This window comes from Elaeis guineensis, chromosome 14, assembly GCF_000442705.2.
Source record: "Elaeis guineensis isolate ETL-2024a chromosome 14, EG11, whole genome shotgun sequence".
NCBI lineage: Eukaryota > Viridiplantae > Streptophyta > Magnoliopsida > Arecales > Arecaceae > Elaeis > Elaeis guineensis.
In genome coordinates this window covers 57,975,574-57,997,472 of record NC_026006.2, presented here as the reverse complement: position 1 = coordinate 57,997,472, position 21,899 = coordinate 57,975,574, and the positions used below count along the sequence as shown (strand labels likewise).

At 37.9% G+C, this 21,899-nt stretch overlaps 2 protein-coding genes across 11 annotated transcripts; one reads left to right on the top strand and one right to left on the bottom strand.

Annotated features, from left to right (window-relative positions):
* The first annotated feature begins 6,080 nt into the window (after positions 1-6,080).
* On the top strand, positions 6,081-11,848 carry LOC105057480 (probable E3 ubiquitin-protein ligase BAH1-like 1). 3 transcript variants are annotated; one of them, XM_010940100.4, is made up of 7 exons: positions 6,081-6,228; positions 6,343-6,573; positions 8,644-8,888; positions 9,067-9,321; positions 9,776-9,913; positions 10,110-10,168; positions 10,248-10,514. In XM_010940100.4, the coding sequence occupies exons 2-7, from the start codon at positions 6,381-6,383 to the stop codon at positions 10,351-10,353; spliced, it is 996 nt and encodes a 331-aa protein (XP_010938402.1). In that variant the 5' UTR covers positions 6,081-6,228; positions 6,343-6,380; the 3' UTR covers positions 10,354-10,514. The 3 variants fall into 3 exon arrangements, with proteins under 3 accessions (XP_010938402.1, XP_019710422.1, XP_010938403.1); XM_019854863.3 differs by lacking the exon at positions 6,081-6,228 and adding an exon at positions 10,780-11,848 and having other exon boundaries at positions 6,239-6,573; positions 10,248-10,355; XM_010940101.4 differs by lacking the exon at positions 6,081-6,228 and adding an exon at positions 10,780-11,848 and having other exon boundaries at positions 6,239-6,573; positions 10,248-10,359.
* Positions 10,060-21,899, bottom strand: LOC105057479 (uncharacterized). Of its 8 annotated transcripts, XM_073248256.1 has the most exons (14): positions 21,581-21,882; positions 21,311-21,448; positions 21,150-21,231; positions 17,885-17,961; positions 17,677-17,792; positions 16,404-16,521; positions 14,248-14,364; positions 13,978-14,069; positions 13,021-13,087; positions 12,835-12,916; positions 12,601-12,692; positions 12,140-12,223; positions 11,700-11,843; positions 11,293-11,586 (listed from the first exon to the last, which is right to left on the bottom strand). In XM_073248256.1, the coding sequence occupies exons 1-14, from the start codon at positions 21,743-21,745 to the stop codon at positions 11,440-11,442; spliced, it is 1,521 nt and encodes a 506-aa protein (XP_073104357.1). In that variant the 5' UTR covers positions 21,746-21,882; the 3' UTR covers positions 11,293-11,439. The 8 variants fall into 8 exon arrangements, 7 of the variants coding, with proteins under 7 accessions (XP_029124038.1, XP_073104357.1, XP_010938398.1 ...); XM_029268205.2 differs by lacking the exons at positions 11,293-11,586; positions 12,140-12,223 and adding an exon at positions 10,060-10,953 and having other exon boundaries at positions 21,581-21,899; XM_010940096.3 differs by lacking the exon at positions 12,140-12,223 and having other exon boundaries at positions 21,581-21,890.

The window sequence follows — 21,899 nt, the reverse complement described above, 5'->3', positions numbered from 1 at the left end:
TTGTGTTGGATTTACTAAGGTCACCCAACCATTCGAATGCTAAGATTATTTTGGAGTACTTCGAGAACTTTGTTCCTTCATCGAGGTGAGCTTCATCAGGGTGACGAATTGCCTTTTTTGCGATGGGCTTCGTCTAGGCGATGAAGTGCCTTTCTCATGGTGGACTTCGTCTGGGTGATGAGTCTGGGCAATGAAGTGCCTTTCTCACGACGAAGCCAGCAGGCTTTGTTTGAGTGACGAAGCACCTTTCTTGCGGTGAGCTTCATCTGGGTGATGAAGTGCCTTTTTCATGATGGGCTTTGTCTGAGCGACGAAGTGCTTTTCTCATGATGGGCTTCATCTGAGCGACGAAGTGCTTTTTTTATGACGGGCTTTGTTTAGGCAATGAAGTGCCTTCCTCATGGCGGGCTTTCGTCTAGGCGACGAAGTGCCCTTTTCATGATGGGCTTTGCCTGAGTGATGAAGTGTCTTTCCTATGGCGAGCTTCGTCTAGATGACGAAGTGCCTTCTTCATGGCAGGCTTCATCTGGGTGACAAAGTATCTTTCTCATGGTGGGCTTCGTCTAGGCGATGAAGTGCCTTTCTTGCGGCGGGCATCTGGGTGATGAAGTGCCTTTCTCGCGATGGACTTCATCTAGATGATCAAGTACTTTTTTTGTGGTTGGCTTCATTTGGGTAACGAAATGCCTTTAGAAGACGAAGTGCCTTTCTCATAGTAGACATCGTCTAGGCAACGAAGTGTCTGGCGTTCTTCTTTCTCTCCGAATGGCTTGATATGGAGCCCTATTTATCTGCAAAACTTGGAGAGGTAAGGAAAATAAAGGTTTTATTAAGAGAGTTTTCTTATATTTATTGGTAGTACATCTATAGGTTGCTTGAATTCCAAGATCATTATAGCAGATCCCATCCAACTGGCTCAGATGGTAGGTCTCTGGTCTGACAATTTCGTCTCCTCTTAGTTAGTTTGTCTCTAGTTGGCCTTTATTAGTTGGCATCCTTAAGTCATTCTTTTCACTTCGATTTTAAGAGCTCGACTTTGGGAGGTCAACCCTTGGGTCGACAGAGCTCGACCTTCGAGAGGTCCACTTATGGAGGTAGTCTCGGAGAGGTCAGCTTTCAGGAGCTTGCTTTTGAGGGGTTGGCCTTGGGAGGTCGACTTTCATGAGCTTGACCTTTGGGAGGTCGGCTTATGGAGGTAGTCTCGAGGAGCTCAATCTTCGAGAGATCATCTTTTGAGAGGTCAGCCTTTTAGAGGTCAGCTTTGGGAGATTGACCTTCAGGAGATTGGCTTCAAAATTTTTCTTGTTTGGATTTTTAATTTGTGCGATGTTCTTCTTTGTATGGATTCTGCTAAGAATTCAAAAATATGGACGAGAAAGTATGTATCTATCATGATTAAGAGATTTTTGTAATTTTATTTCTTATTTGGATGCTGCGATTTCATTTCTTATTTGGATCTTCTCCTTTTTTTTATCTAGATGTTATGATCTCTTTCTTTGCTTGGATGCTATGATCTCTTTTCTCATTTAGATGCTACGATCTCCTTCCCTGTTTGGATATTGTGATCTCCTTCCTCATTTGGATCCTCCCTATTTTTATTTGGATATTGTGATCTCTTTTTTTGGTTGGATACTATGATCTTTTTTCTCGTTTAGATGCTACGATCTCCTTCTTTATTTGGATGTTGTGATCTCCTTCCTCGTTTGGATCTTGCCAAAAATCCAAATTAAATTTTGAATATAGACAAGAAAGCAAAAATGATTCAAAAATTGATAGATTTTCTCAATCTACTTTATTTGGATGTTGCGATCTTCTTCCTCATTTGGAACCCCCCTAGTTTTGAGCCCGACTAGGATAGTCCAGGGGTGTTAACCAATCTGAAAATGATCTGCATGGATCTGATCGACATCTAGCTAATCTGGAGATAGTTGACCGATATCCAATCAGTGTTTGGCCGATTTAGGAGATGGTCAGATCTGATCGTTTGGAGGGAATCAAATTTGATCGATGTCGGCCAATCTAGCCTTTAGTAATTTGGCAGCATTGGAGCGGCACGATGAAGTTTCATTGGTTGGATACTCTCTTTGATTGGACACTCACTCCTTCCCATAAAATGGGTTTGGGCCATTTTTCTAGCATCAATCTGCTGCGACAGAAATCTTTCTTGGATCGGCTCGGTGGAAGCTGGTTAGAGATTGCAAGTCGGTAATGGCAGAGGGCTGACGATAGGACCTACAAGATAAGTTTTCGACTGAAGTTGATTCTGATGGAGATCTTTCAACGCTCAAATCAGACCTATGAAATAGATGAAAATAAGTTAATGCTTAGGAAGAAAAGTATTTTTCATACCTTAGGCATCTTCTATGGGCCTTTATTTATAGGCGAGGCCGAAGAGTTGTAAAAAAGAAAGAAAATTAAGTGGTTAGTCTTGACTTATTGGATGAGATACGCCTGTGGTCTTTTATTTTATTTGATGAGATATGTTCGTTATTTCTTCTTTATTCATTCGTCATCGCTATTTCTGATAGTCACAGGATTTGAAGATCGGTGTCCGAGCTGAAGGTCAATCTTTCTCGTTATGCCGAGTAAGATTGGCTCAAGTATCATGGATCGGCTAGCATCAAGGTCGGACTAAATCCAGCTTTTTTTGTGCATCGGCTTCGTCAAGGAATAAATTTTCTGTCCATAACAGCATCCAAAATTTATATTTTGATATATGATCAAAGAACCATCCTACACTCGTTATATAAAACATAAAAAATAAAATTTAATAGTAAAACTTGCTCTCTCAGTCGATTATTATAATACAGCCTAAATTTCATATCACAGATTCCTACAGTGATTACTTTATAAAACATGAGAAACAAAAGTTAACTGAAATTAATATTATTATATAACTAGGATTGATACAATGCAGCATACAATAAATTAATGAAAAATCAAACACAAGCAAATCATAATGCAATGTACCTCTACCATCCCAAGCATTATAAAATATTATTGGTAATGTCAAGTCTGATCATCATTAAGTCCCGAAAAAACATGTTAGAATTTTAATAGATGCAATTTCAAAATTAGAAATATAACATATCAGAATCATAGGCAGCATGACAAGCTAATAAGTCCTTGAACTCAATTACGAGACTGGGTAACACTAGATGCTCCCATTGGAGCATACACAAAATTCCTCCTGCCACTTTCCACAAGATGATTGGCCTTCTTAGCCAGCCAGTAGTATCAGTGTTGAAAAAAAAAAATTTTTGCGTGCCTGATACGTGGCCCATAGAAATTTTTCTAAGGCATTTTGGCTTAAAATTGAAATCAAGTTTCAAATATCAGAATACTAAATCAAACCAAGATTGTTGACCGTTTGTACACATTTGGATTGGTAGTTTCCAGTTTTGGACACTATTGTTATGCTACAAATACAATGTATGGTTCCTCGAGCAACACATCAGCACTCCGAGAAAATCAAAGAATATTTCATATTCTCCCCATCAACTGTTCTCCCACTAAAACTCAAAATTAGTGCTAATAGATTGTGAAGCCATCAAATCACAATTATCGGGGCCGTAAGTCTCGTACATGAGACTAAAGTGTATTAAATTCTACATGAGACGTAATTTAAAAGTATTCCAGCGTCCGTTGTTTTGGAGTTGCCTCCAAGTTGTACCATCGCCCATCGATGTGGTCTCAACTTTTTTTTTTTGTACTGCTCGTTCAATGGAAATGATGCATTCCACCAATAAAGTTTCGTCCTTAATTTGCAGCCTTTCTTTAAAAAAGTAGGCTATGTTTCTGATTCCTCTTCTTATCTAGCGATTGGTGCCACCTGAAAGAATGGCCGACCAAAGATGGTGCCCAGGATGCTCGTGACGGAGGACCCATGCTTTTTGGCTTTCCACAAGAACCGCCTTATTCCTTGGAACAGGAACCACAGATCCAAGAAACCATTTCCCCTAAATTAATATTTTCTAACTATTTTCACAGTATTTTTCAACTATGATGGAAAACTTTACGAGGTCTGTTGGGACATAATGGAGAGTGGGTTACCAGTCTTGACGAACCAGAAAGTATCATCTTTTATTCAATACTGTGCATCTAATTTGAGTGTTGGTGAGCAAAACTTGTTAAGAAAAATGATGACGAATCGAAGGGTACAAATATATGATAATATCTCAGTCCAGTAAAAATTATCATTCATATTTAGCAGCCAACTCTACTTCAGCTCTTGTTCAATGCAAAAAGTCATTAAATTACTGGATTTAGATTGATGAGAAAAACTTTTTTTTTTAAAATAATGACGTAGAATCTTTCACATATATTTTTAATTAAAATAGAAATTTAGTTGTGTCGTGGAAATTCTGCTGCCCGATCCCGGGGGCAAGGCATCCATGCAGATTCTCCATGCACGGATACTTTACACCCCCCCCCCCCCCCCCCCCCAAAAAAAAAAAAAAAAAAAAAAAAGTTGGTCCACGGCTGTGACGTGTTGTTGATAGGATAAGATAAGCATGGCGAGCTTCCCTAACCAAACGAAGCAGAACGCAAGGTCCCAAGCGATCCACAAGTCACCACACGCCTGAGCAGAGACAGCTGAACCCACGTAGTTGGAAGGTTGATTTGAAAGTCGTGCAACATAAATGATGCGGCTTGACCTCTGACGTTGGGTCCGTGGATACTTCTCCTCGAGTTTTCCGAAAACTATCGCCATTCGCAAAGCCAGTAGTCATGGCGTCCACGCGTGATTTGGTGGTGGTTGCGTGCACGAGAAGTTTTAAATGTTTTGCGCTTTCTAACGGTGCATCACGGAGGATAGCACTGTGGACGTCCGAGAAGATAAGGATTGGCACTCCATCCGTCCGCCTTTGGAGCCTGGAGACCATGAACTCTCCTCAGTCTATTGGTCTATGTGTCTACGACCAGTGGAAGATAAAGCTTGTGATTGGTTGGGTCTGGGTCGTTTGGCACTCATTGGAGACTTTTATTAAACAAAATTGAAATATAATAGTATTGGACGCCATGCCTATGTGTTAGAAGCATGCAATTAGTTTCTGGCACTGACATGGAGCACTGTGAGCAAGGATGTAGTAGCTTGTTGCCGTTTAACATCTGATTCATTGCCTTCTAAAGAGGTTGGATGGGAGGAAGCATATCCAAATTGGGTTATGATGGGTTCAAACCTAGGTTGCTTCTATCCCATATACAATGATTTTGACAGAATGCATCCTGAATTCCAGATGCTCCAACTTCAGTTTGAGAAAAGAAGCAAGAATTGTGTCTTACTACATTGGGTCACATCTAATTAAGTTGCTTCCTTAAAACATGCACCTCATGCTGATTTGCACGGTATTAAGGATCTGTTTGATTGGAGTATATTAAATTATGGGATAATCTGACAATTCATGGAACTCATTTATCTAAATTTTAAAAAATATGAAAACAAATTCAATGATTATATATGTAGCTTTATTAGAGATATTTTTATCAAGTACATATTATCATCACTCAGAAATTTACTAAATATCAATTTTTTTCATAATAGTTCTTTGATTTTCTCTTCAAAAAAAAATATGAATCTATCAATTTTTTTATTATCTTTCTTTCGTATTTTCATACTAAATATATTAATTTGATATAAAATTTATTTTTTTTACACCACATTATTCCAACCAAATAGATCCTGAGTTAACCTGTTATATATCATGATATTTCTATATACCTTACACTTAAGAGCGTGATCTAGCATGTAAATTGACAGCCAATAATTCAGTATATGCAATTTTTTTTATGATGATGATCCAACACCCCTAATAAATCTGGCATATCTCAACTTATTTGCAGGCACGTATCAAAAACATGAATGTGATCAGCAAGGGCATTAGATTCATGAACTTACCTATGTACGTTGTCCGGTACATCCCACCACGGACGATGATATCAGAGATATCCTGACGGTATATCTCCTTAACCCGAATTTATTAAATAATTTCCCGTGGCCGAATCTCCCAATCGCGCCGAGTAATCGGATATTATCTCATCTCCTCTCTCTCTCTCTCTCTCCTCTTTTCCTTCGTTGTACTCCCACCAGCCGTGGCTTTCGTGTCGTTTTCGTCAGGCAACAAGAGCGAAAACCAAATAGCCTCCAAAGGAGAAGAATTTAGTAGAACAAGAAGGCGACGACGACAAGTCTCTCTCTTTCGTCTATCTATATATATTTATTACAAGGTAACGATCTCGTTGTCCTTCGCTTCCAAATCGGGGATATTATTATTCCACAATTCTCGCTGTATATTATTGATATTTGGGTCGTGTTTTGTTATCTAATCTAATGGTTTAAAGGTGGAATCTTGGGGGGTTTGGATGGTGGGTGTGAGGTGATGAAGTTCTGCAAGAGGTACGAGGAGTACATGCAGGGGAGGAGGGAGAAGGAGCTCCCCGTAGTCGGATTGAAGAAGCTCAAGAAGATCTTGAAACAGTGCCGGAGGGATTTCCAATCCCAGAACCAGCATGGAGAGGAGGGAGGAGGAAGAAGCCCGCACGGAGGCGATACATGCCCTGATCGTTGCCCAGGTATTTATTCACCTTTTTGAATGAAAAAGGCGTGATTTTTACTGGGACTTTGATTTAGTTTTTGTTTGGCTGCCCTTAAATTCAGTGAAAACTTTTTTGTTTTTCTTGGTTGCTTTTTGTCATCTGATCGTAAAATGCTGGAATAGGTGTAATAAATGTTCTGATCATTATCCAGGTATATTATAAATTTATAACGTTAGAATGGATTTTACATCACCTTTTGAAGGAAAAAGGGCGATTTTTCCTTTATTTTTGGCCTAATGTTGCTCTTTTTTGGGTTTATATTTAGTGAAAGGTCCCTCCTTTTGAATTAATTATTGTCATGTAATGGTGAAATTGGAAGAATTGAAGGATGGGTGCCAAAGTATATCCTGGCACCTCTTGGTTTCTCTTTATATGATCTGCTCTTGGTTCTTTTTTGGTTTTTTTTAAGATTTTGATGGTCGTAGTAATGCTGGTTTTTGCTGCTACCGAATGAGAGAACAAAAGTTATTTCATATTTTATAGGTTATTGTTATAAGATGGTTATATTAGAAGAGAGCTGGGTTCAGTGGGAATTCTCATCCTATCATCTCTCCGAAGCCCATTTCCATTTTTTTTTCAGTCGATTTTATTTGATTATACTCTCATTCATTTTGTTTTTTGTTTTTTTTTAAATTATACTTTTTCTGTTGGATTTTGTTTGGCTGAATGAAAGTCTTCTTCTAAATGGAAAAGAGGCTGTAATGGATGAAATTGGACATCCCACTACTGTTATATCTATTTCTTTGTTAGCCCGGATTGATCTGTTTGTGGTTCTTCTTGTTTTGCCGATTATTTAATTTACTCATTTTGTTTGGTTTTGCTTATATTGAATGAAATATCCATATTTCTGTTTCACTTAATTACTATGATGAGATGGTGGAATTTGAAGAGAAGCTTGAAGGGATGGAGATGCATATTTTAGTTTTACATATTCCATGAAATTGGAGCCCATAGATTTCAGTATTTTTTCACTTTGAATATTGCTATTTATCAGCAATCTTTCCAAGATGTATTGGTTCTAATATTTTATTTTTGTTTCTTTTGGGTCATATCTATAAATCAGTTTCATGGTATGCTTATCAGCAGTCTTGAAATCATAGGAAGCCACTTAAACAACTATTAGTAATGTTTCTTGTTTTTTCCTTCTCTCAGTTTGTCATGTTAGAAAGCTTTTATGTCTGATGAATAATGCTTAGGGAAGGAAAGATTTTTCACTAATTAGGCTTCTGTTGTTCTTATTATCTTGTTTGGTAAATTTTGGTTTTTTAGGTTGAAGAGATATGCAAAGGACAGAAATTGCCAGTTGATGGTTGTTTCTGATTGGTCTTCCTTTGTTTCTTATTACACATCGATATTGGGTTTGTTCTTTCATTTTCATATTTTCCTTCAGTTCAATGCTGAGTCGCTCTGTTGGAGCTGAAAACTAGAGTGAATACAGGAACTATCGACCATGTAAGATCTGTTATTTCATCGAGTATAGGGAAACCACCCAGTTATCTTTCTTTTATCTTTTGTTTTATCTTGGCAGAACTTGATATTTTCTCATCACACATCAATATTGATAGAGAATCAGATGTTCTATACTTTCTTTTGATACTCTGTGTACTTGAGATTGTTACAGTCCTCATGTTTGTTGGCTAATTATAACATCTCTAAGCTTACGATTTTTGTTTGCTGGCTAATTATAACATCTGTAAGCTTATGATTTTTGTACAATTTACAATTTGTAATGAATTTATGTTTTGTTCTCTTCTCTATTTGCTTGCAAGTTCCCAAAGTAGTAATATTTTTTCGTAATGATCTGAAAAACCAACAGATGATCTGCAGCTGATCATCTGTTTATCAGGAATAATCCATTTTGGCCTATAAACTTGTGTTATAGTTTGTATGCATGTTCTAATAACTGAACTTGGGTAGTATTATAAGTCTTGTACCCAATCTACAGCCGGAGAAGGGAGTTGTTAGGTTCCTTTCATCACCCTATATGTTGGAATAATAATCCCTTTCCTCTAGTTTAAACTAACTTGTTTTTTGATTGACATGTAGTGTGTGATGGCACTTTCTTCCCCTCCCTTCTCAAGGAGATGTCTGCTGTTGTTGGCTGCTTTAATGAACGAGCTCAGAAGTTGCTTGAGTTGCATTTAGCTTCAGGCTTTCGTAAGTATATGATGTGGTTCAGAAGCAAGTCTCAACGAAATCATGGAGCTCTGATACAAGAAGGCAAAGACCTGGTTACATATGCTCTTATAAACTCCATCGCCATGAGAAAAATTTTAAAGAAATATGACAAGGTATGCCACTTGATCTTCTATAACTTGTTTTAGTGGCACTTACATTTTTTTCTTTTTTTTTTTTTCTTCCTTTGTTGGAATATTGATTCCACTCCACGACCTCGAATTTGGAATGGTTTTATCATAATACTTTTAATTTAACAGCAACATCTGCTTAACATGGACCCTTCATGTGTAGGTTCATTACTCAAAGCAAGGGCAGGCATTCAGATCACAGGCCCAGAGTATGCATATTGAGATCCTGCAGTCTCCATGGCTCTGCGAGCTAATGGCCTTCTACATCAACTTGAGGCAATGCAAGGCCAACAGTAAGGCTTTCATGGGGCTATTTGAAGACTGCTCACTCACATTCGATGATGACAAGCCAATGCTCTCATGCGGACTATTCGACTCTATGAAGGTTGACATTGGTTTGACATGTTCCATCTGTTTGGTGAGTTTGTCATCATGCTCTATGGATTTTGCCTCAGTACTATTTTCCAAACAGTTAGCTAATCTTATACTTGAGAAAGAAATCTCTTGTTTTAAATTATGAGAGCTGTGCAGCTAGTCTAAATTGTCCCTATCCTTACCAATCTTAATATTAACAGAAACGAAACAATAGTGAGGCTGCATCTGGGTTTTGTGATCCACTGGGTGTTAATTTGATGAAGGCTGCAAGCTTGTCCTTATTTAAGGAATTAAAGTAATTATAACATGCTATTTGGCATGTATTCTTATCTATCGGTGCCATGTTACTCTGCTTACTACATGCTTTGGGACACTGAGACCTAGGAAATCTGTTTGCTTTCTGAGTTGGTCCAAGTGTTGGTTACTTTATTATTCTTAATGCTTACATGTTTGCAGTTCAATTTCCTCTTATTGATGTTTATATTGGCATTTTACAGGACACAGTGTTTGATCCTGTTTCACTCACTTGTGGCCATATATTCTGTTTTATGTGTTGCTGTTCTGCTGGATCCGTGTCGATTGTCGATGGGCTAAAGACTGTGGGTCCTAAAGCCAAATGTCCTTTATGTCGACAGGTGCATTTCTTTCTTATTTTCTTCTCTCCGTGATTGAATATATATAATGTCTCAATATATCTGCCTATGGTGTCACATTAGAGTGGAACAATGTTCCTTAAAACATTCAGCCAAAAAAAAAAAAAGAAAAAAAAAAGAGAAAGGCATATAGAAATATCTACCTGATATAATGTTTGTTCTTGATTTGTAACTTCAGGCAGGAGTATATGCTGGTGCAGTACACTTAGATGAGCTAAACATCTTGTTAAGCCGAAGGTATAGTTTTATTGAAGTGCTCTATGTCACATTTGTTTTAGTGGTAAAGGATCTTTTCTCACTGTATGTCCCTAAACAGCTGTCCTGATTACTGGGAGGAGCGGCTTCGATCTGAAAGAGTGGAACGTGTTCGCCGGACCAAGGAGCATTGGCAGTCCCAGTGTCGAGCATTCTTGGGTGTCTGAGAGTAGGTCAGCTCATTCCGTCTCTTGCATTGCATGAACTGCCCTTTGCCAGTTTGATCATCACTCCTGTTGCTATCTGTAAATAAATGAGCAATTATGGTCTGTGAATTCAAAATTGGTCTGCTCAGGTTTCATGAAGTTATTGAAACTGATTCATGCCATGTTTTGGTAGTAAATAGATTCTCTGATAAATATTTGGTGGCCATCATTGAGAAGAGATTGTATGATTGATGATTCTAAAATGATTCATACCTCAAAATATAGAATGATGAGCCTCTTCTGTATTAGGTAATGGAAATTCACCCAGAGCACATCTTAAACACTTTCTCAGCGTGGCATGAGATCTGATATGGTCTGATATGATTATCATCCATCTTGAGTTTATGAAACTTTCTTTTGGTATCATACACATTAAAATGGCTGCAGGGATCACACGAGGCACTGGAGGAGCCCAGCCGAGTGAGTTATCTAGTGGGCTACACAAGGAGGATGACAGCTACAGTTTTTAACGCGCTGTGAAACAGTCCAGATTTCAGACCAATTTGGAATGGAAGACGGTCTGGCTATCATGCAGCAACAGGGTGGCTGTAGGCTAAAATTCTGATAGAGATAACCAGGTCCAACATGATCATGTGAAGTTTTTCGAATAAAACCTATAGCCATTTAATCTTTAAACTGAGAACCAACAAGGAAAAAAAACCCAGTAAAACCAAACACATAATTATGATCCAAATATCAAATCCTGAGCTTTTTTCTGGCTGTGTGCAGTGCATTTTAAAGGCTTTCTTTATGCATATATTGACAAATAAATGCAGAGGTGATGGTGAGTGTTCCTTCAAGACATTGCTAGTTTAGGAAAAAGCAAAGATGAAAGATAACAATAGGGATCTTTGAATGAAATTCTTGACACACAAGTTGAAAGCTTTGACACTCACAATGTATAAATTGACAATGCACACTTTCATGTAAAACATATATCCATGTGTAGGACTAGGGGAAACAACATAGTATACATCTCAGTTCTATTAATAATGGACGCTTATAGCCAATGGGAATGATGTTATTTATAGGCACCACTTCGGTGCACTACAATTTCCAATAAATGCCCAGTTGGTGCAGAATGCCTGCAACAATTGCCCAAAACAAGATCTGAGCAAAGATTACATAAAGGAGAATGCCCGCCCTTTGTGAGTGCCACACTTTGATGAATATGTGCTTTTGAATCCAATAAACCTGTCAGTGGATTGTTGACCATTACTACTGGGGTGAAATATCAGTACGATATGAGTTTAACCTGCCAACATATCCAAAAATATGAAATAAACAAAAAAGGCCTAAACATATACCAGTGTATTATTAGGGCTCTCATAATACCACCCATTGAGGAAACCTTCAAATATGCCTTCTGCAGCCATTACAAACACTAGCATTGCGTTCATACCAATCCACTCTAGTGGCAGAAAGAGAGTGCGCAGACCCAATATGTCAACCTGGAGGAAATTGGCACAAGTGGTTTTGTAAATTGCATGGTGAAAAAAGAGAAGGGCAGGAGGGGCTAGAAACATAAACCAACTCCTTTGGATCAGTCCAAGTTGGTGAGTAGTTGACAGGTTCTAGTATCGTTGGATTTTAAAAGCCACTTGCTTAGCAGGCCCGGTCATAAGTGATAATTGACTTGAGTTTTTTTAACAGAACATGTAGATTCTGAAAATACATGAACAACAGCAAATAAATGTTGTTGAAGATGCATTTCTGTTGACCAAAAGCAAAAAGAAAGGACATATGCCTTGAACAAGGAATAGGGGGCCATGACAGACAAAGCACAACATACTTGCATGTACATCGATGAGGATGCATAACTGACATGATACTATGGAATGACAGTGCCATCAATTCCACTGCAGACATTAGACCAAATGTAAAGTACCTTTTTTCTGAGATAAATATTTTGAAATAGCATCTGCCAGTATTATTGCATGATTAATTATACTGCATTGAGTTAAAAAAACTACTAACTACAATTCAATACTTTAAATAATGGTTGGCCATCCAAACTATAGAACCAAATACTTGGAATTTTAATGCAGTCGACATGCAATAGATAGTTACAAAAATGTGTACATTACATGTCTGAATAACATCCTTGACTTGCTTATGTTGTAAAACAATAGTTTAGGACAAGCACATTTTTGTTTACTTTTTTCATTAAAATATAAGAAAACTGATGATGTAGAAGTCATGGCATACCAGGAAATAAAAAATGGAGAAAACTATTGCTGCTGCTCCAGCTGTGACACAAACATAGCTAAAACTGTATAATTGCTTGTTTAGTGGAATTACTGCATTCAAATGACACAACATTGTTAAACCTGGTGAAAAAACAAGCAACTAATAGCATAACCAATATAGAGAGAAGAAGAGTAAGATAAGTGATAGGTGCAACAGGAAGCTTATAAATTCAACCAATACTAGTACTCTTACCATGTGTGAAATGCAGAATAATTCCGAAAATGAGGAGGGACAGGCCCATTGGAATCCACAGCTTTAGTCTATTTAGATGACTCTGGATCAGGGGAAAAAAGAGGTCATATCAAACAAATCATTACCATCTTTCAATTATTTTCATTTTCTCTACTAAGCAAAGCAGAATTAGAAACTGAAGTCGACCTTCATATGTACAAGCACATGTCCATAATGCACTCCCATGATTGTGGACAAAATAGCAGAGATTGAGCTGCGTAAGATAAAGCTTAAGCATAAGACAAAAAGAAAAATAGCGTAGACACTTCGAGGAAGAGATCAATAATTAATTTTTCCAGTGGTTGTGATACTGATGACGAATGAGAACTCCATAATGCCATATTCTGAGTAAAATCATAAATGATAGCCACACAACCAGGCATATATAGATAAGCACATACATCAGTATCCTAATTCATCTTGTTTGTTGAATTGTAAACAAGTGAAAATAACAGTCAAGCAAAGTCAGGAACTAAGTTGTAGCCAAGATCCAGGAGGGGTAAATAACCAAGATCAATCTTCTCTTTCAATCAGAAACAAAAAAGTTTGGATGACGATCTTGTTTCCAGGGGGTGTTGTCTCTTGATGCACCTAATTGGCCAAAAAATCATCAGAATTAATCTAATCGTGTTATCAGCATTACTAATCTAGTAAACGAGAATCTACTAGCTATCATGCTTCTTGCCTAGATTGCAAAGAATAGATGAACTCGTGTGAACAAGAGCAGATGCACTAGTAAACTCATACAGTAAATCACACAATACATTGAAATCAACACATGCAGAATTATAAACTTTTCTCTTTCATATTTTCCACTCTAACTTCTTCATTGCATCTGAATCTAATGCCAGCGTTCATGCACTTGATAGGGATGCAAACACAATAAGCAGACTAAAATGATGTAGGGGAGGGGAAAAAACATTATAATAAACGTGCAAATCCTCTGCTAAAGTAGAAAACAGAGTTTCTTGGTAGAATAAGCATCTTAAGGAAGCAGCATAGGATATGATTGTACCACCAAGATGGCAGAAGATATTAAGAATGATACCAGATACATCAGATTCAAATATAACAACTCTTCTACTTCTTTCTACTTGGACCAACCTTAGGATTCCTTCAGGTTCAAATGGCGCTTGGCACCATGCAGGAGCATCCTTACGGAAAGGTCCCTCATGAGGAGAATTATTAGTGCATGCCTGCATTACTTCGGAAAATAGAACATTCACAACTACATATAAAGAAAAGTTCTGTGAGGGATTGCCCTCCTTTTCCATATCTCAAAAAAAAAAAAAAAAAAGGATTTTGAGAAAAATCATTGATAAGTAAGCAAGAGCGAAGAAGTCAAGTAAATGGTCTGATCTGATAAAAGAGCACCTTAGATCTCTTCCAAGCGGGATGCTGATACATGTGGTTGATGCCCAGCACTTGTCGGTCAATATAGCCTACAGCATTACAAGGAGGATCCAATTTGCCCCTTGTACCACATGCCACCTGAACATTTGAGAACCATATAATTGTGTTAATAATTGGTCAAAGGACACAAAAAGGTCTATATTATGAGAAACCAATGCCTTGACACCTGCATTTATCCAGCAATGTGGGAAACAATTTTTTATGCTAATCAGAATAAACGGAATACTGTTCAAAAAATCATCACATCTCCTGCATTAAACAAGGGGTCTCAACATGAGAGAAGGTATCAATACACATGCATGTCCGAGCATCACACCAGGGGCTTTCACCCATCTAAGAAAGGTAGTTCTCATTCTCACACAAGGAGCTGAAGGGCAGTTGAAAATTATTTAGATAGGCACACGAACTGCAAATCAAGTGGGTCTAAAGCTGATTAAGGTGATAGTTGTTCCAGATATGTATCAGGTTATCTCCAACCCATTTTGTTGGTGGAAAGACAACAAAGTTAATGGTTTGGTTAAGGCCTGAAAGCTGTGCCTACACTAAATAGAAGGCTTGGAAACAGTTCTTCTTTAAGGAAGTAGATGACAAAAACAAACGATCCCCATCCTTCAGAAAAGTAGCTAGTTCCCAACAGAGAGACTAACAAAGGATCACTAGGGCCAATTATTGTTTGTACAGACGCTCAACAGCTCTATTATTTCAAGAAGATGACAAGATTCTCTGCTTTTTCACCTGCTTCCTTTTCTCAGAGTCACCTCTTGACTGGAGTTGTCCTTGGGGCCACTCCTGTGTATAGCTTGGCACATCATGATCTCATATAACTAAGAGCTTTAATCTCAGGAAGGTTAAGTTTTTAAGAAACAGGTTTTGCTAAAACTGATTTGGTTATCTGAAAATTGCTTCAGCTATCTGACTTAATTTCAACCAATACAAGGGAGCTCAAAGATCCCTTTGACAAAAAAAGGCTGCTGAAAACTTTGAACCCACTTTTTTATGTCAATAAAGTGAGCTGAGCATATTGCTAGATTTGTGCACCAACTAAAGGTTATCAGACCTGATTCAATTGGGTAAAAAAGCTCGACTTCTACAGATATTATTAGTGGAAATTACGTATCTCCAAAAATTATCATTGTTGTGGGCTACAAACTAAAGATAGAGTGTTAAGGAGTTGCAAAATGAAGTGCACATTGAAGCATGGACTCATAATTGCCTCAAAGTAGCTCTTACCCAGAGCTAGTCTATTGTCATGAAAAATGGCACTTACCCATACACTACAACTATTAATGCAGAAAAGATGATATTGAACTAGTTCGCTCGCCTGATTTGGACATCTGTGCATTCAAGTGCTCCATCAACCCAACAAATTAGAACTACCTTCAAATGATGAAATGATGCTTCTCCAAAAGCCTAACTGGCCCTTAAAACAAAATGTTTGTGTGACTGGCCCAATGCTTGATTCCACAGTAAAAACTCATATTTTAGCGTCCTGCTTATTAACTTCAAATTAAAAAAAACTTTATGATGTACTATAAATTCTTATTGTTTTAAATTGCATCTTAAGCATCTTTAAGATTTAAAATTTCATGTAATTAATAAAATATATATCAATGCATTTGGGTTGCTAAAAGTTGGTGTCCATGTTAATTTGTCTCTTGCACTACATATGCTAGGATGCATCTCCTAACAGATGCCTTTCTCTAAAACTATAGAACACTTTCCTTACGGATGTGTCAAGTGATGGGCCACTATCAGTTGAAAAAGAAAAATGTTCACTGAAAAATGAAGTACAATCAGCTCAAAAAACAGGTAGCAAATTCCTTATGAGGTATTTGTTAACAAATCCAACAAGTTTAGACAATTCATGCAAGCTCATTAACAAGAATTATATAATTGGCATATATAAACCAAGTTCAGTCATAATCAGGCTTATTCAGATAACAGATTTGAACTATTCCAATCTTATAAGAACAAATAGCAGAGCCATATCAGTTCTGATCTCTGATTATGAAAAAAGATGTAGTAGCTGTTGATGATGTCTAACACATATACAATACATAATTCTAGAGAAACAATTTACAGATCAATGTCATAAGATTAGTGAAGAAACTACTTACACTGAAGACCTTCCCATACTCCTGGCTGTCGGTATCGTGCACTGTAAATTCCCAGTCAGGAACATATGTCTCATAGATTACTAGCAGGTAGGTCACAAGAATACATGCACCAAGAAGCCTGACAAATTTAGATAGGATAAGAAAATACTTGATTGTCACTTTCAAATGCATAAGTAAACATATGCATCAATATCCTTGTGATAAATACACAATGTAGAGTTGGATGTCTACAAACATGTCAAAACTTTGAGCATCTTATCATACATGATGTATACTATGGTCACCTAAATGTGCAAAAAGAAACAGGCAGAAGTTGTATGCCCACTGATGTGTTTAAAGAGAGTACTATACGACTTAAGTTCAAAAAGAGAACAATTGTCGGAGAATTAGGAGTGCAATTGAGTCGAATTGCTCGCAAGCCACTCGAGCTCTACTCAACTCGGCTATTATCGAGCTTGAGTCGAACTCAAGTAGTAAGATACTCGGTTTGAAAGCTCGCAAGCATATTCGAGTTTATATATATATATATATATATATATATATATATATATATATATATATATAATAGACTAAGACTCGAATTCGAGCTCGAATATGGTTCGATTGATATTTGAGTCAATTCGATCTTGAGTTTTGCCTTTTTTTATCGAGCTAAGCTCGAGCTTGAGATATTAAGGCTCGATCAATCTCGAGTCAAATTTCGAGTCTGAGTATTTTGAATCAAATTCAGCTCGAATTTCTAGCTACTCGACTCAGCTTGGCTCGATTGCACCTCTACATAGAATCAAAATAAATATGGAAAGTTACAGTAGAACTAAAACATAAAACTGCACATAGAAGAAGCATGGGATGTAAGTATGAAATGCCTGGCAAAAGAACATATAGATAAGAAATATCTGTAAAATCACCAAAAATGCATAGTAAAAGGGCAAAAGCATATGACAGTAATGTATTAAAATTCTAGGTTTTCATTCCATATTGTGCTCCATCCGTTTGAAAAGAGATTACTGCCACAATTACTTTTTTAAAATTTTTCTAATTCCCTGTCCAATACAACACTCTTCAATTCAGAAACATAGTCTGCGCTGGAATATATGTCTTTCCAACATGTTGTCATATATTTTCTGTTTATGTGAGTTTCCCAGATCTAAAAACAAAATTGTTTAGGTTTCCCACTAAGTTTCTTGGAACTTGGAGAGATTAGCAAGTAAGATATGAGCTTCACTGCATCTTTGAGAAACATTTGAGACACACACACAGAGAATTACCATACCATTGCCAGCGGTTTAACTTAAATATTGAGCATGGTGTAGATGGTTGATCTCCAACTTTTGCATCCTTTGTTAAAATTTCGAACAATGCTACTACCACATATGCAAGAGCAATTCGCTAGAGATGCAAAAACAACAGCACCACTCAGATTTCCCTCAGGTATAGTAAACAGTGAATTTAAGTAAGCCAAGATAAGTTTCATGCTTCACCTGGAGGATGCCGCACCACCTTATGTGCTTCATGTCGACTCCATATGATAGTTTGTCAGGAGCATGTGAGTACCCACCTACAAAATTATCAAATAGTATTAGAGTAAAATCAAATATAGAAAAAAAAAACATTGACACAACTTCAAATAACCCAAGAATATGTATATATGTTGTTATTATACTAATTCTATGTAACCAAAGATTACCTACCACCAACATATTATTACAGTGGAACCAATACTCCTAAGATACTTCACATACATCATTACCATCGTCATCATCCAAGATATTTCTGATTAAAATGCTGTCCATGTGGAGCACAAACTAGGTTGAGAAGGCTCTAATGCAGGACTGAGCAGATCTTCATTCTTCACTACTTGTAAACTAAGTTCTGAAGCTCTGTAACTTTGTTGCAGTAAAGAGGCCTCTGTAAACTCAATGTTCATTTGGCCTCTCTGTATTGTCCAATTTTCTGAACCATACTAACTTGACAACCTTATTTCCATACTATGAAAATTTTTCTAGAGTTGCTCAGCAAACAAGGAAAAGTTAGCTTGACCTAAACAAGGTGAACTGCTAAACTAATCCTAGCAAAAGATATCAAGCTGATTTTGGTTGCCATAATATCTCCATGAAGCAGAATGTTGTAATTGCAAAGACATGAGGTTGACTGAGCTTCAAGGCTAGTATTTACATTATGCTACAAAAGATTCAATATGTTGAGTTAAAAAAGAAGAAGAAGAATGTCTTGCAAAAAGTACTCTATATCAGCTTTGAATTCCAAACTTATTAAAATTCTCTATACAGACTATATTACTAGTAGTTGATTTGCACAAATCTCTTTGCAGGAGAAACTCACTCTCCAGAACTGGAACTTTGTCTTGCTAAAACCTTAAACTCTACCGAAATGATACTACTTACATAAAAAGCATTTGGGTACTGGAGGAAGCATTGATGAACCTTGAACTGCATATGAGGAAAATCTAGCCTACAAGAACCAGCTTGTTAAGGGCCTGTTTCAGTAACAAAAGCAAGATTGGATTGGATTTCCTGCTGGATTCATGGATTGGGCAACCCATTTGGACATGGCAGCCCAAATTCTATAGGAGGAAAAAAAAGAAGGATCTCTGTGGACCTTTTTTCTTCCTGCCGAGCAACAGGCTTGATACGGCCCAGACGTAGCCTGGGACTTAGATGGGCCAACAGGACCGACTCTCACACAGGATATTAGTGCAGGAGTACCCAAACAGGCCCAGGCCCTTAGTCACTTTTGAAGAAAAGAATCCCAAGTGGCAGGACGCATAGCTGAGCAACCTTGGTCCAAGAAGACAAGGATAGACATGAAAATGCATTCCGCTGAATATAGAACAGATATAAATAACATATTAAATATATCCATGTCCATTTTTATTCAGCTTATGCAAGAGCAATGTGTATAACATCCATACTTTTTTTTTTTATAAGGGATATTGGCAAAGGTTGGGGATCAGCATATATGTATTTGCTTAAAATGTTTATAGATATGGATCATATATGTGTATTTCCATATTTGTTTCAAAGCTTAAACAAGCATTCATAAGAATTATATTTTTTAGTAAATCCAGATTTTCTTGAAGTTGATATGGATAAAAAACCGGATGTTCATTATCTTAATTTCTGGAAAAACATAAATTAATTGGTTATCTATAATAAATATGATAGGAAATCAAGAAAATATATCAAACATGGTAGTCTTCAAAAAAATAAACTATGCAAAAACTAATCAGACTCATAGAACTAAAACCTAAATAATCCATCAACATTATAAAAAGAAACATTGTTACGATGCATTAAAATCTGAACTCATCTTGGAGCAACCATATTTACATTCAGATATCCTCCATCTGGGCATTTGTGCGGATCCAGATCAGAATTTTAAATCATGCCCATATAATCAAATCACGTTCAAATCTCGCTCTCTTTTTTTTTTTTTTTTTTGATCAAAAGTGCAAGTTCTACCTGTTATGGTGTAAAAGAAAGGATATCATTAGTCCCACATTGATTAGAGTCAAGGAAGAATTTAACTTATATACGAAGTGACCATCCTTCCCACATGAAGCATCTTTTAAAGGGTAAAACCGTTAGGCTCTAAATGACCAAGGCCCATTGAAGTCCCAAAATGATCATGAGTCAAAGCGGATAGTATCTCACGTGCCAAACCATAAGCGCCTGACTACAACATTGACGCTAGAAGGAGGGCCTCACCTTCCATGGACTAATAATACTTTTTTTCTACACCACAACATAGCCCCCCCAGACAAGGGGGTATCTAGCTTATATAGGAAGGGACCATCCTTCTCATGTGAGGTATCTTTTAAAGGGCAAAATTGTGAAGCTCTAAATGATCAAGGCCCACTAAAGCCTAAAGATGTGGAGTACATAGATTTTCCTTGACTAGAAGGGCTATGTTGTGGTATAGAAGAAATGATATCATTAATCCCATATTGGTTGGAGTTAAGAGAGAATCTAGTTTATATAGGAAGGGACCATCCTTCCTACGTAAGGCACATTTTAAAAGGTAAAACCGTAAGGCTCTAAATGATCAAGCCCCATTGAAGCCCAAAGATGGTTATGAGCCAAAACGGACAAAATCTCACGTGCCGAGCCATGAGCCCTATGTTGTAGTGTAGAAGAAAATGCATCATTAGTCCCACATTGGTTGGAGTCAAGGGGAAATTTAGTTTATATAGGAAGGGATCATCCTTTCCACGTGAGGTCCCTTTTTAAAGGGCAAAATCGTGAGGCTCTAAATGATCAAGGTCCACTGAAACCCAAAAATGGACATGAGTTAAAACGGACAATACCTCACGTATCGAACCGTGAGCTTTTGACTGCAATATTAGTCAAAAGAATCTAGCATATATAGGAAGAGACTATTTTTTCATGTGAGGTGTCTTTGAAGAGCAAACTGTGAGGCTCTAAATGACAAAGGCCTACTGAAGTCCAAAGATGGTCATGTGCTTTTTAAAGAACAAAACCGTGAGACTCTAAATGACCAAAGCCCACTGAAATCCAAAGATGATTATAAGCAAAAATGGATAATATTTCACTTATCGACTCACGAGTCCTTGACTGTAACACCACCAATAATCTGCAAGCTATAAAGCAAAACACGGGTATATAATAATACAATGATGTAAAATTCTACACTGTGATCAGTGCAGCAGGTGTCACTATAACAGCCAAAAATTCGAGCTTTGCCATTCAAAGACAAACTTTTACCCACCTTGCAAGATGATGCCCCAAAACAGCAGCTTGAGAGTCCGGACCACCACCCTCCTCACAGCGAGAAGTCGGTTCGGTATTCTCTGCACACAAAACATAATACTTTCAAGATCACCTCCCCACCGGCGGCAACGGAAATGATTTGAAAAAGAAATCCCAGACCTTGAGAGAAAGGGGAATGGCCATCCCCACGATGAAGAGAAAGAAGGGCATCACGAAATCGGCGAGGTTGCAGCCATTCCACGGAGCATGTCCGATCACCGGCCACTCGCCCCCCGCTCCGTCCACCAAGATCATCATCTGCGGCAAAATGCCAGACCAGAAGGCTGTGCGTCAACCAGAATGGGACAAAAGGATTCTCTACCGTCCGATCTTTTTTACTGGATCTTTTTCGAATTCAGGAAGCGGGATGGGGTGAAAGAGAGGGAGTACCGCGACGGTAAGGCCTCGGAAGATGTCGAGCGAGGCGACGCGCTTCGCCCGGCGGGGCTTCTTGGCCTCGCCGGCGGCAACGAGGAGGCGGTCGGGGTCCTCGTCGGCAGCCGGGTGGTCCGGTAGATCTTGGCCGCGACGGAGGAGATCTTGGCCGGTGGCCATTTGACGTTGGAGGCTCGGAGAGGAGTTTTTGAGAGGAGAAGAGAAGTTTGGCGAGGGAGAGTGTGAGCGAGTGTAGTCCGGTAGGCGGCGGGATGTAGATTATAAGGATGCTCAGGCGGCCAGTGGTGAAGATTCCATCTTGCATGATTGGTTT

Excerpts from the sequence above, each read along its gene's own strand:
- LOC105057480 (XM_019854863.3), top strand. The coding sequence starts at position 6,381 with ATGAAGTTCTGCAAGAGGTACGAGGAGTACATGCAGGGGAGGAGGGAG. Across the intron at positions 9,914-10,109 it reads AATGTCCTTTATGTCGACAG|GCAGGAGTATATGCTGGTGC; the intron begins GTGCATTTCTTT and ends TTGTAACTTCAG. Across the intron at positions 10,169-10,247 it reads AACATCTTGTTAAGCCGAAG|CTGTCCTGATTACTGGGAGG; the intron begins GTATAGTTTTAT and ends GTCCCTAAACAG.
- LOC105057479 (XM_073248256.1), bottom strand. The coding sequence starts at position 21,745 with ATGGCCACCGGCCAAGATCTCCTCCGTCGCGGCCAAGATCTACCGGAC. Across the intron at positions 16,522-17,676 it reads AAGTTAAACCGCTGGCAATG|GCTTCTTGGTGCATGTATTC; the intron begins GTATGGTAATTC and ends TAAATTTGTCAG. Across the intron at positions 12,224-12,600 it reads TCTCCATTTTTTATTTCCTG|TATCATGTCAGTTATGCATC; the intron begins GTATGCCATGAC and ends GTCATTCCATAG.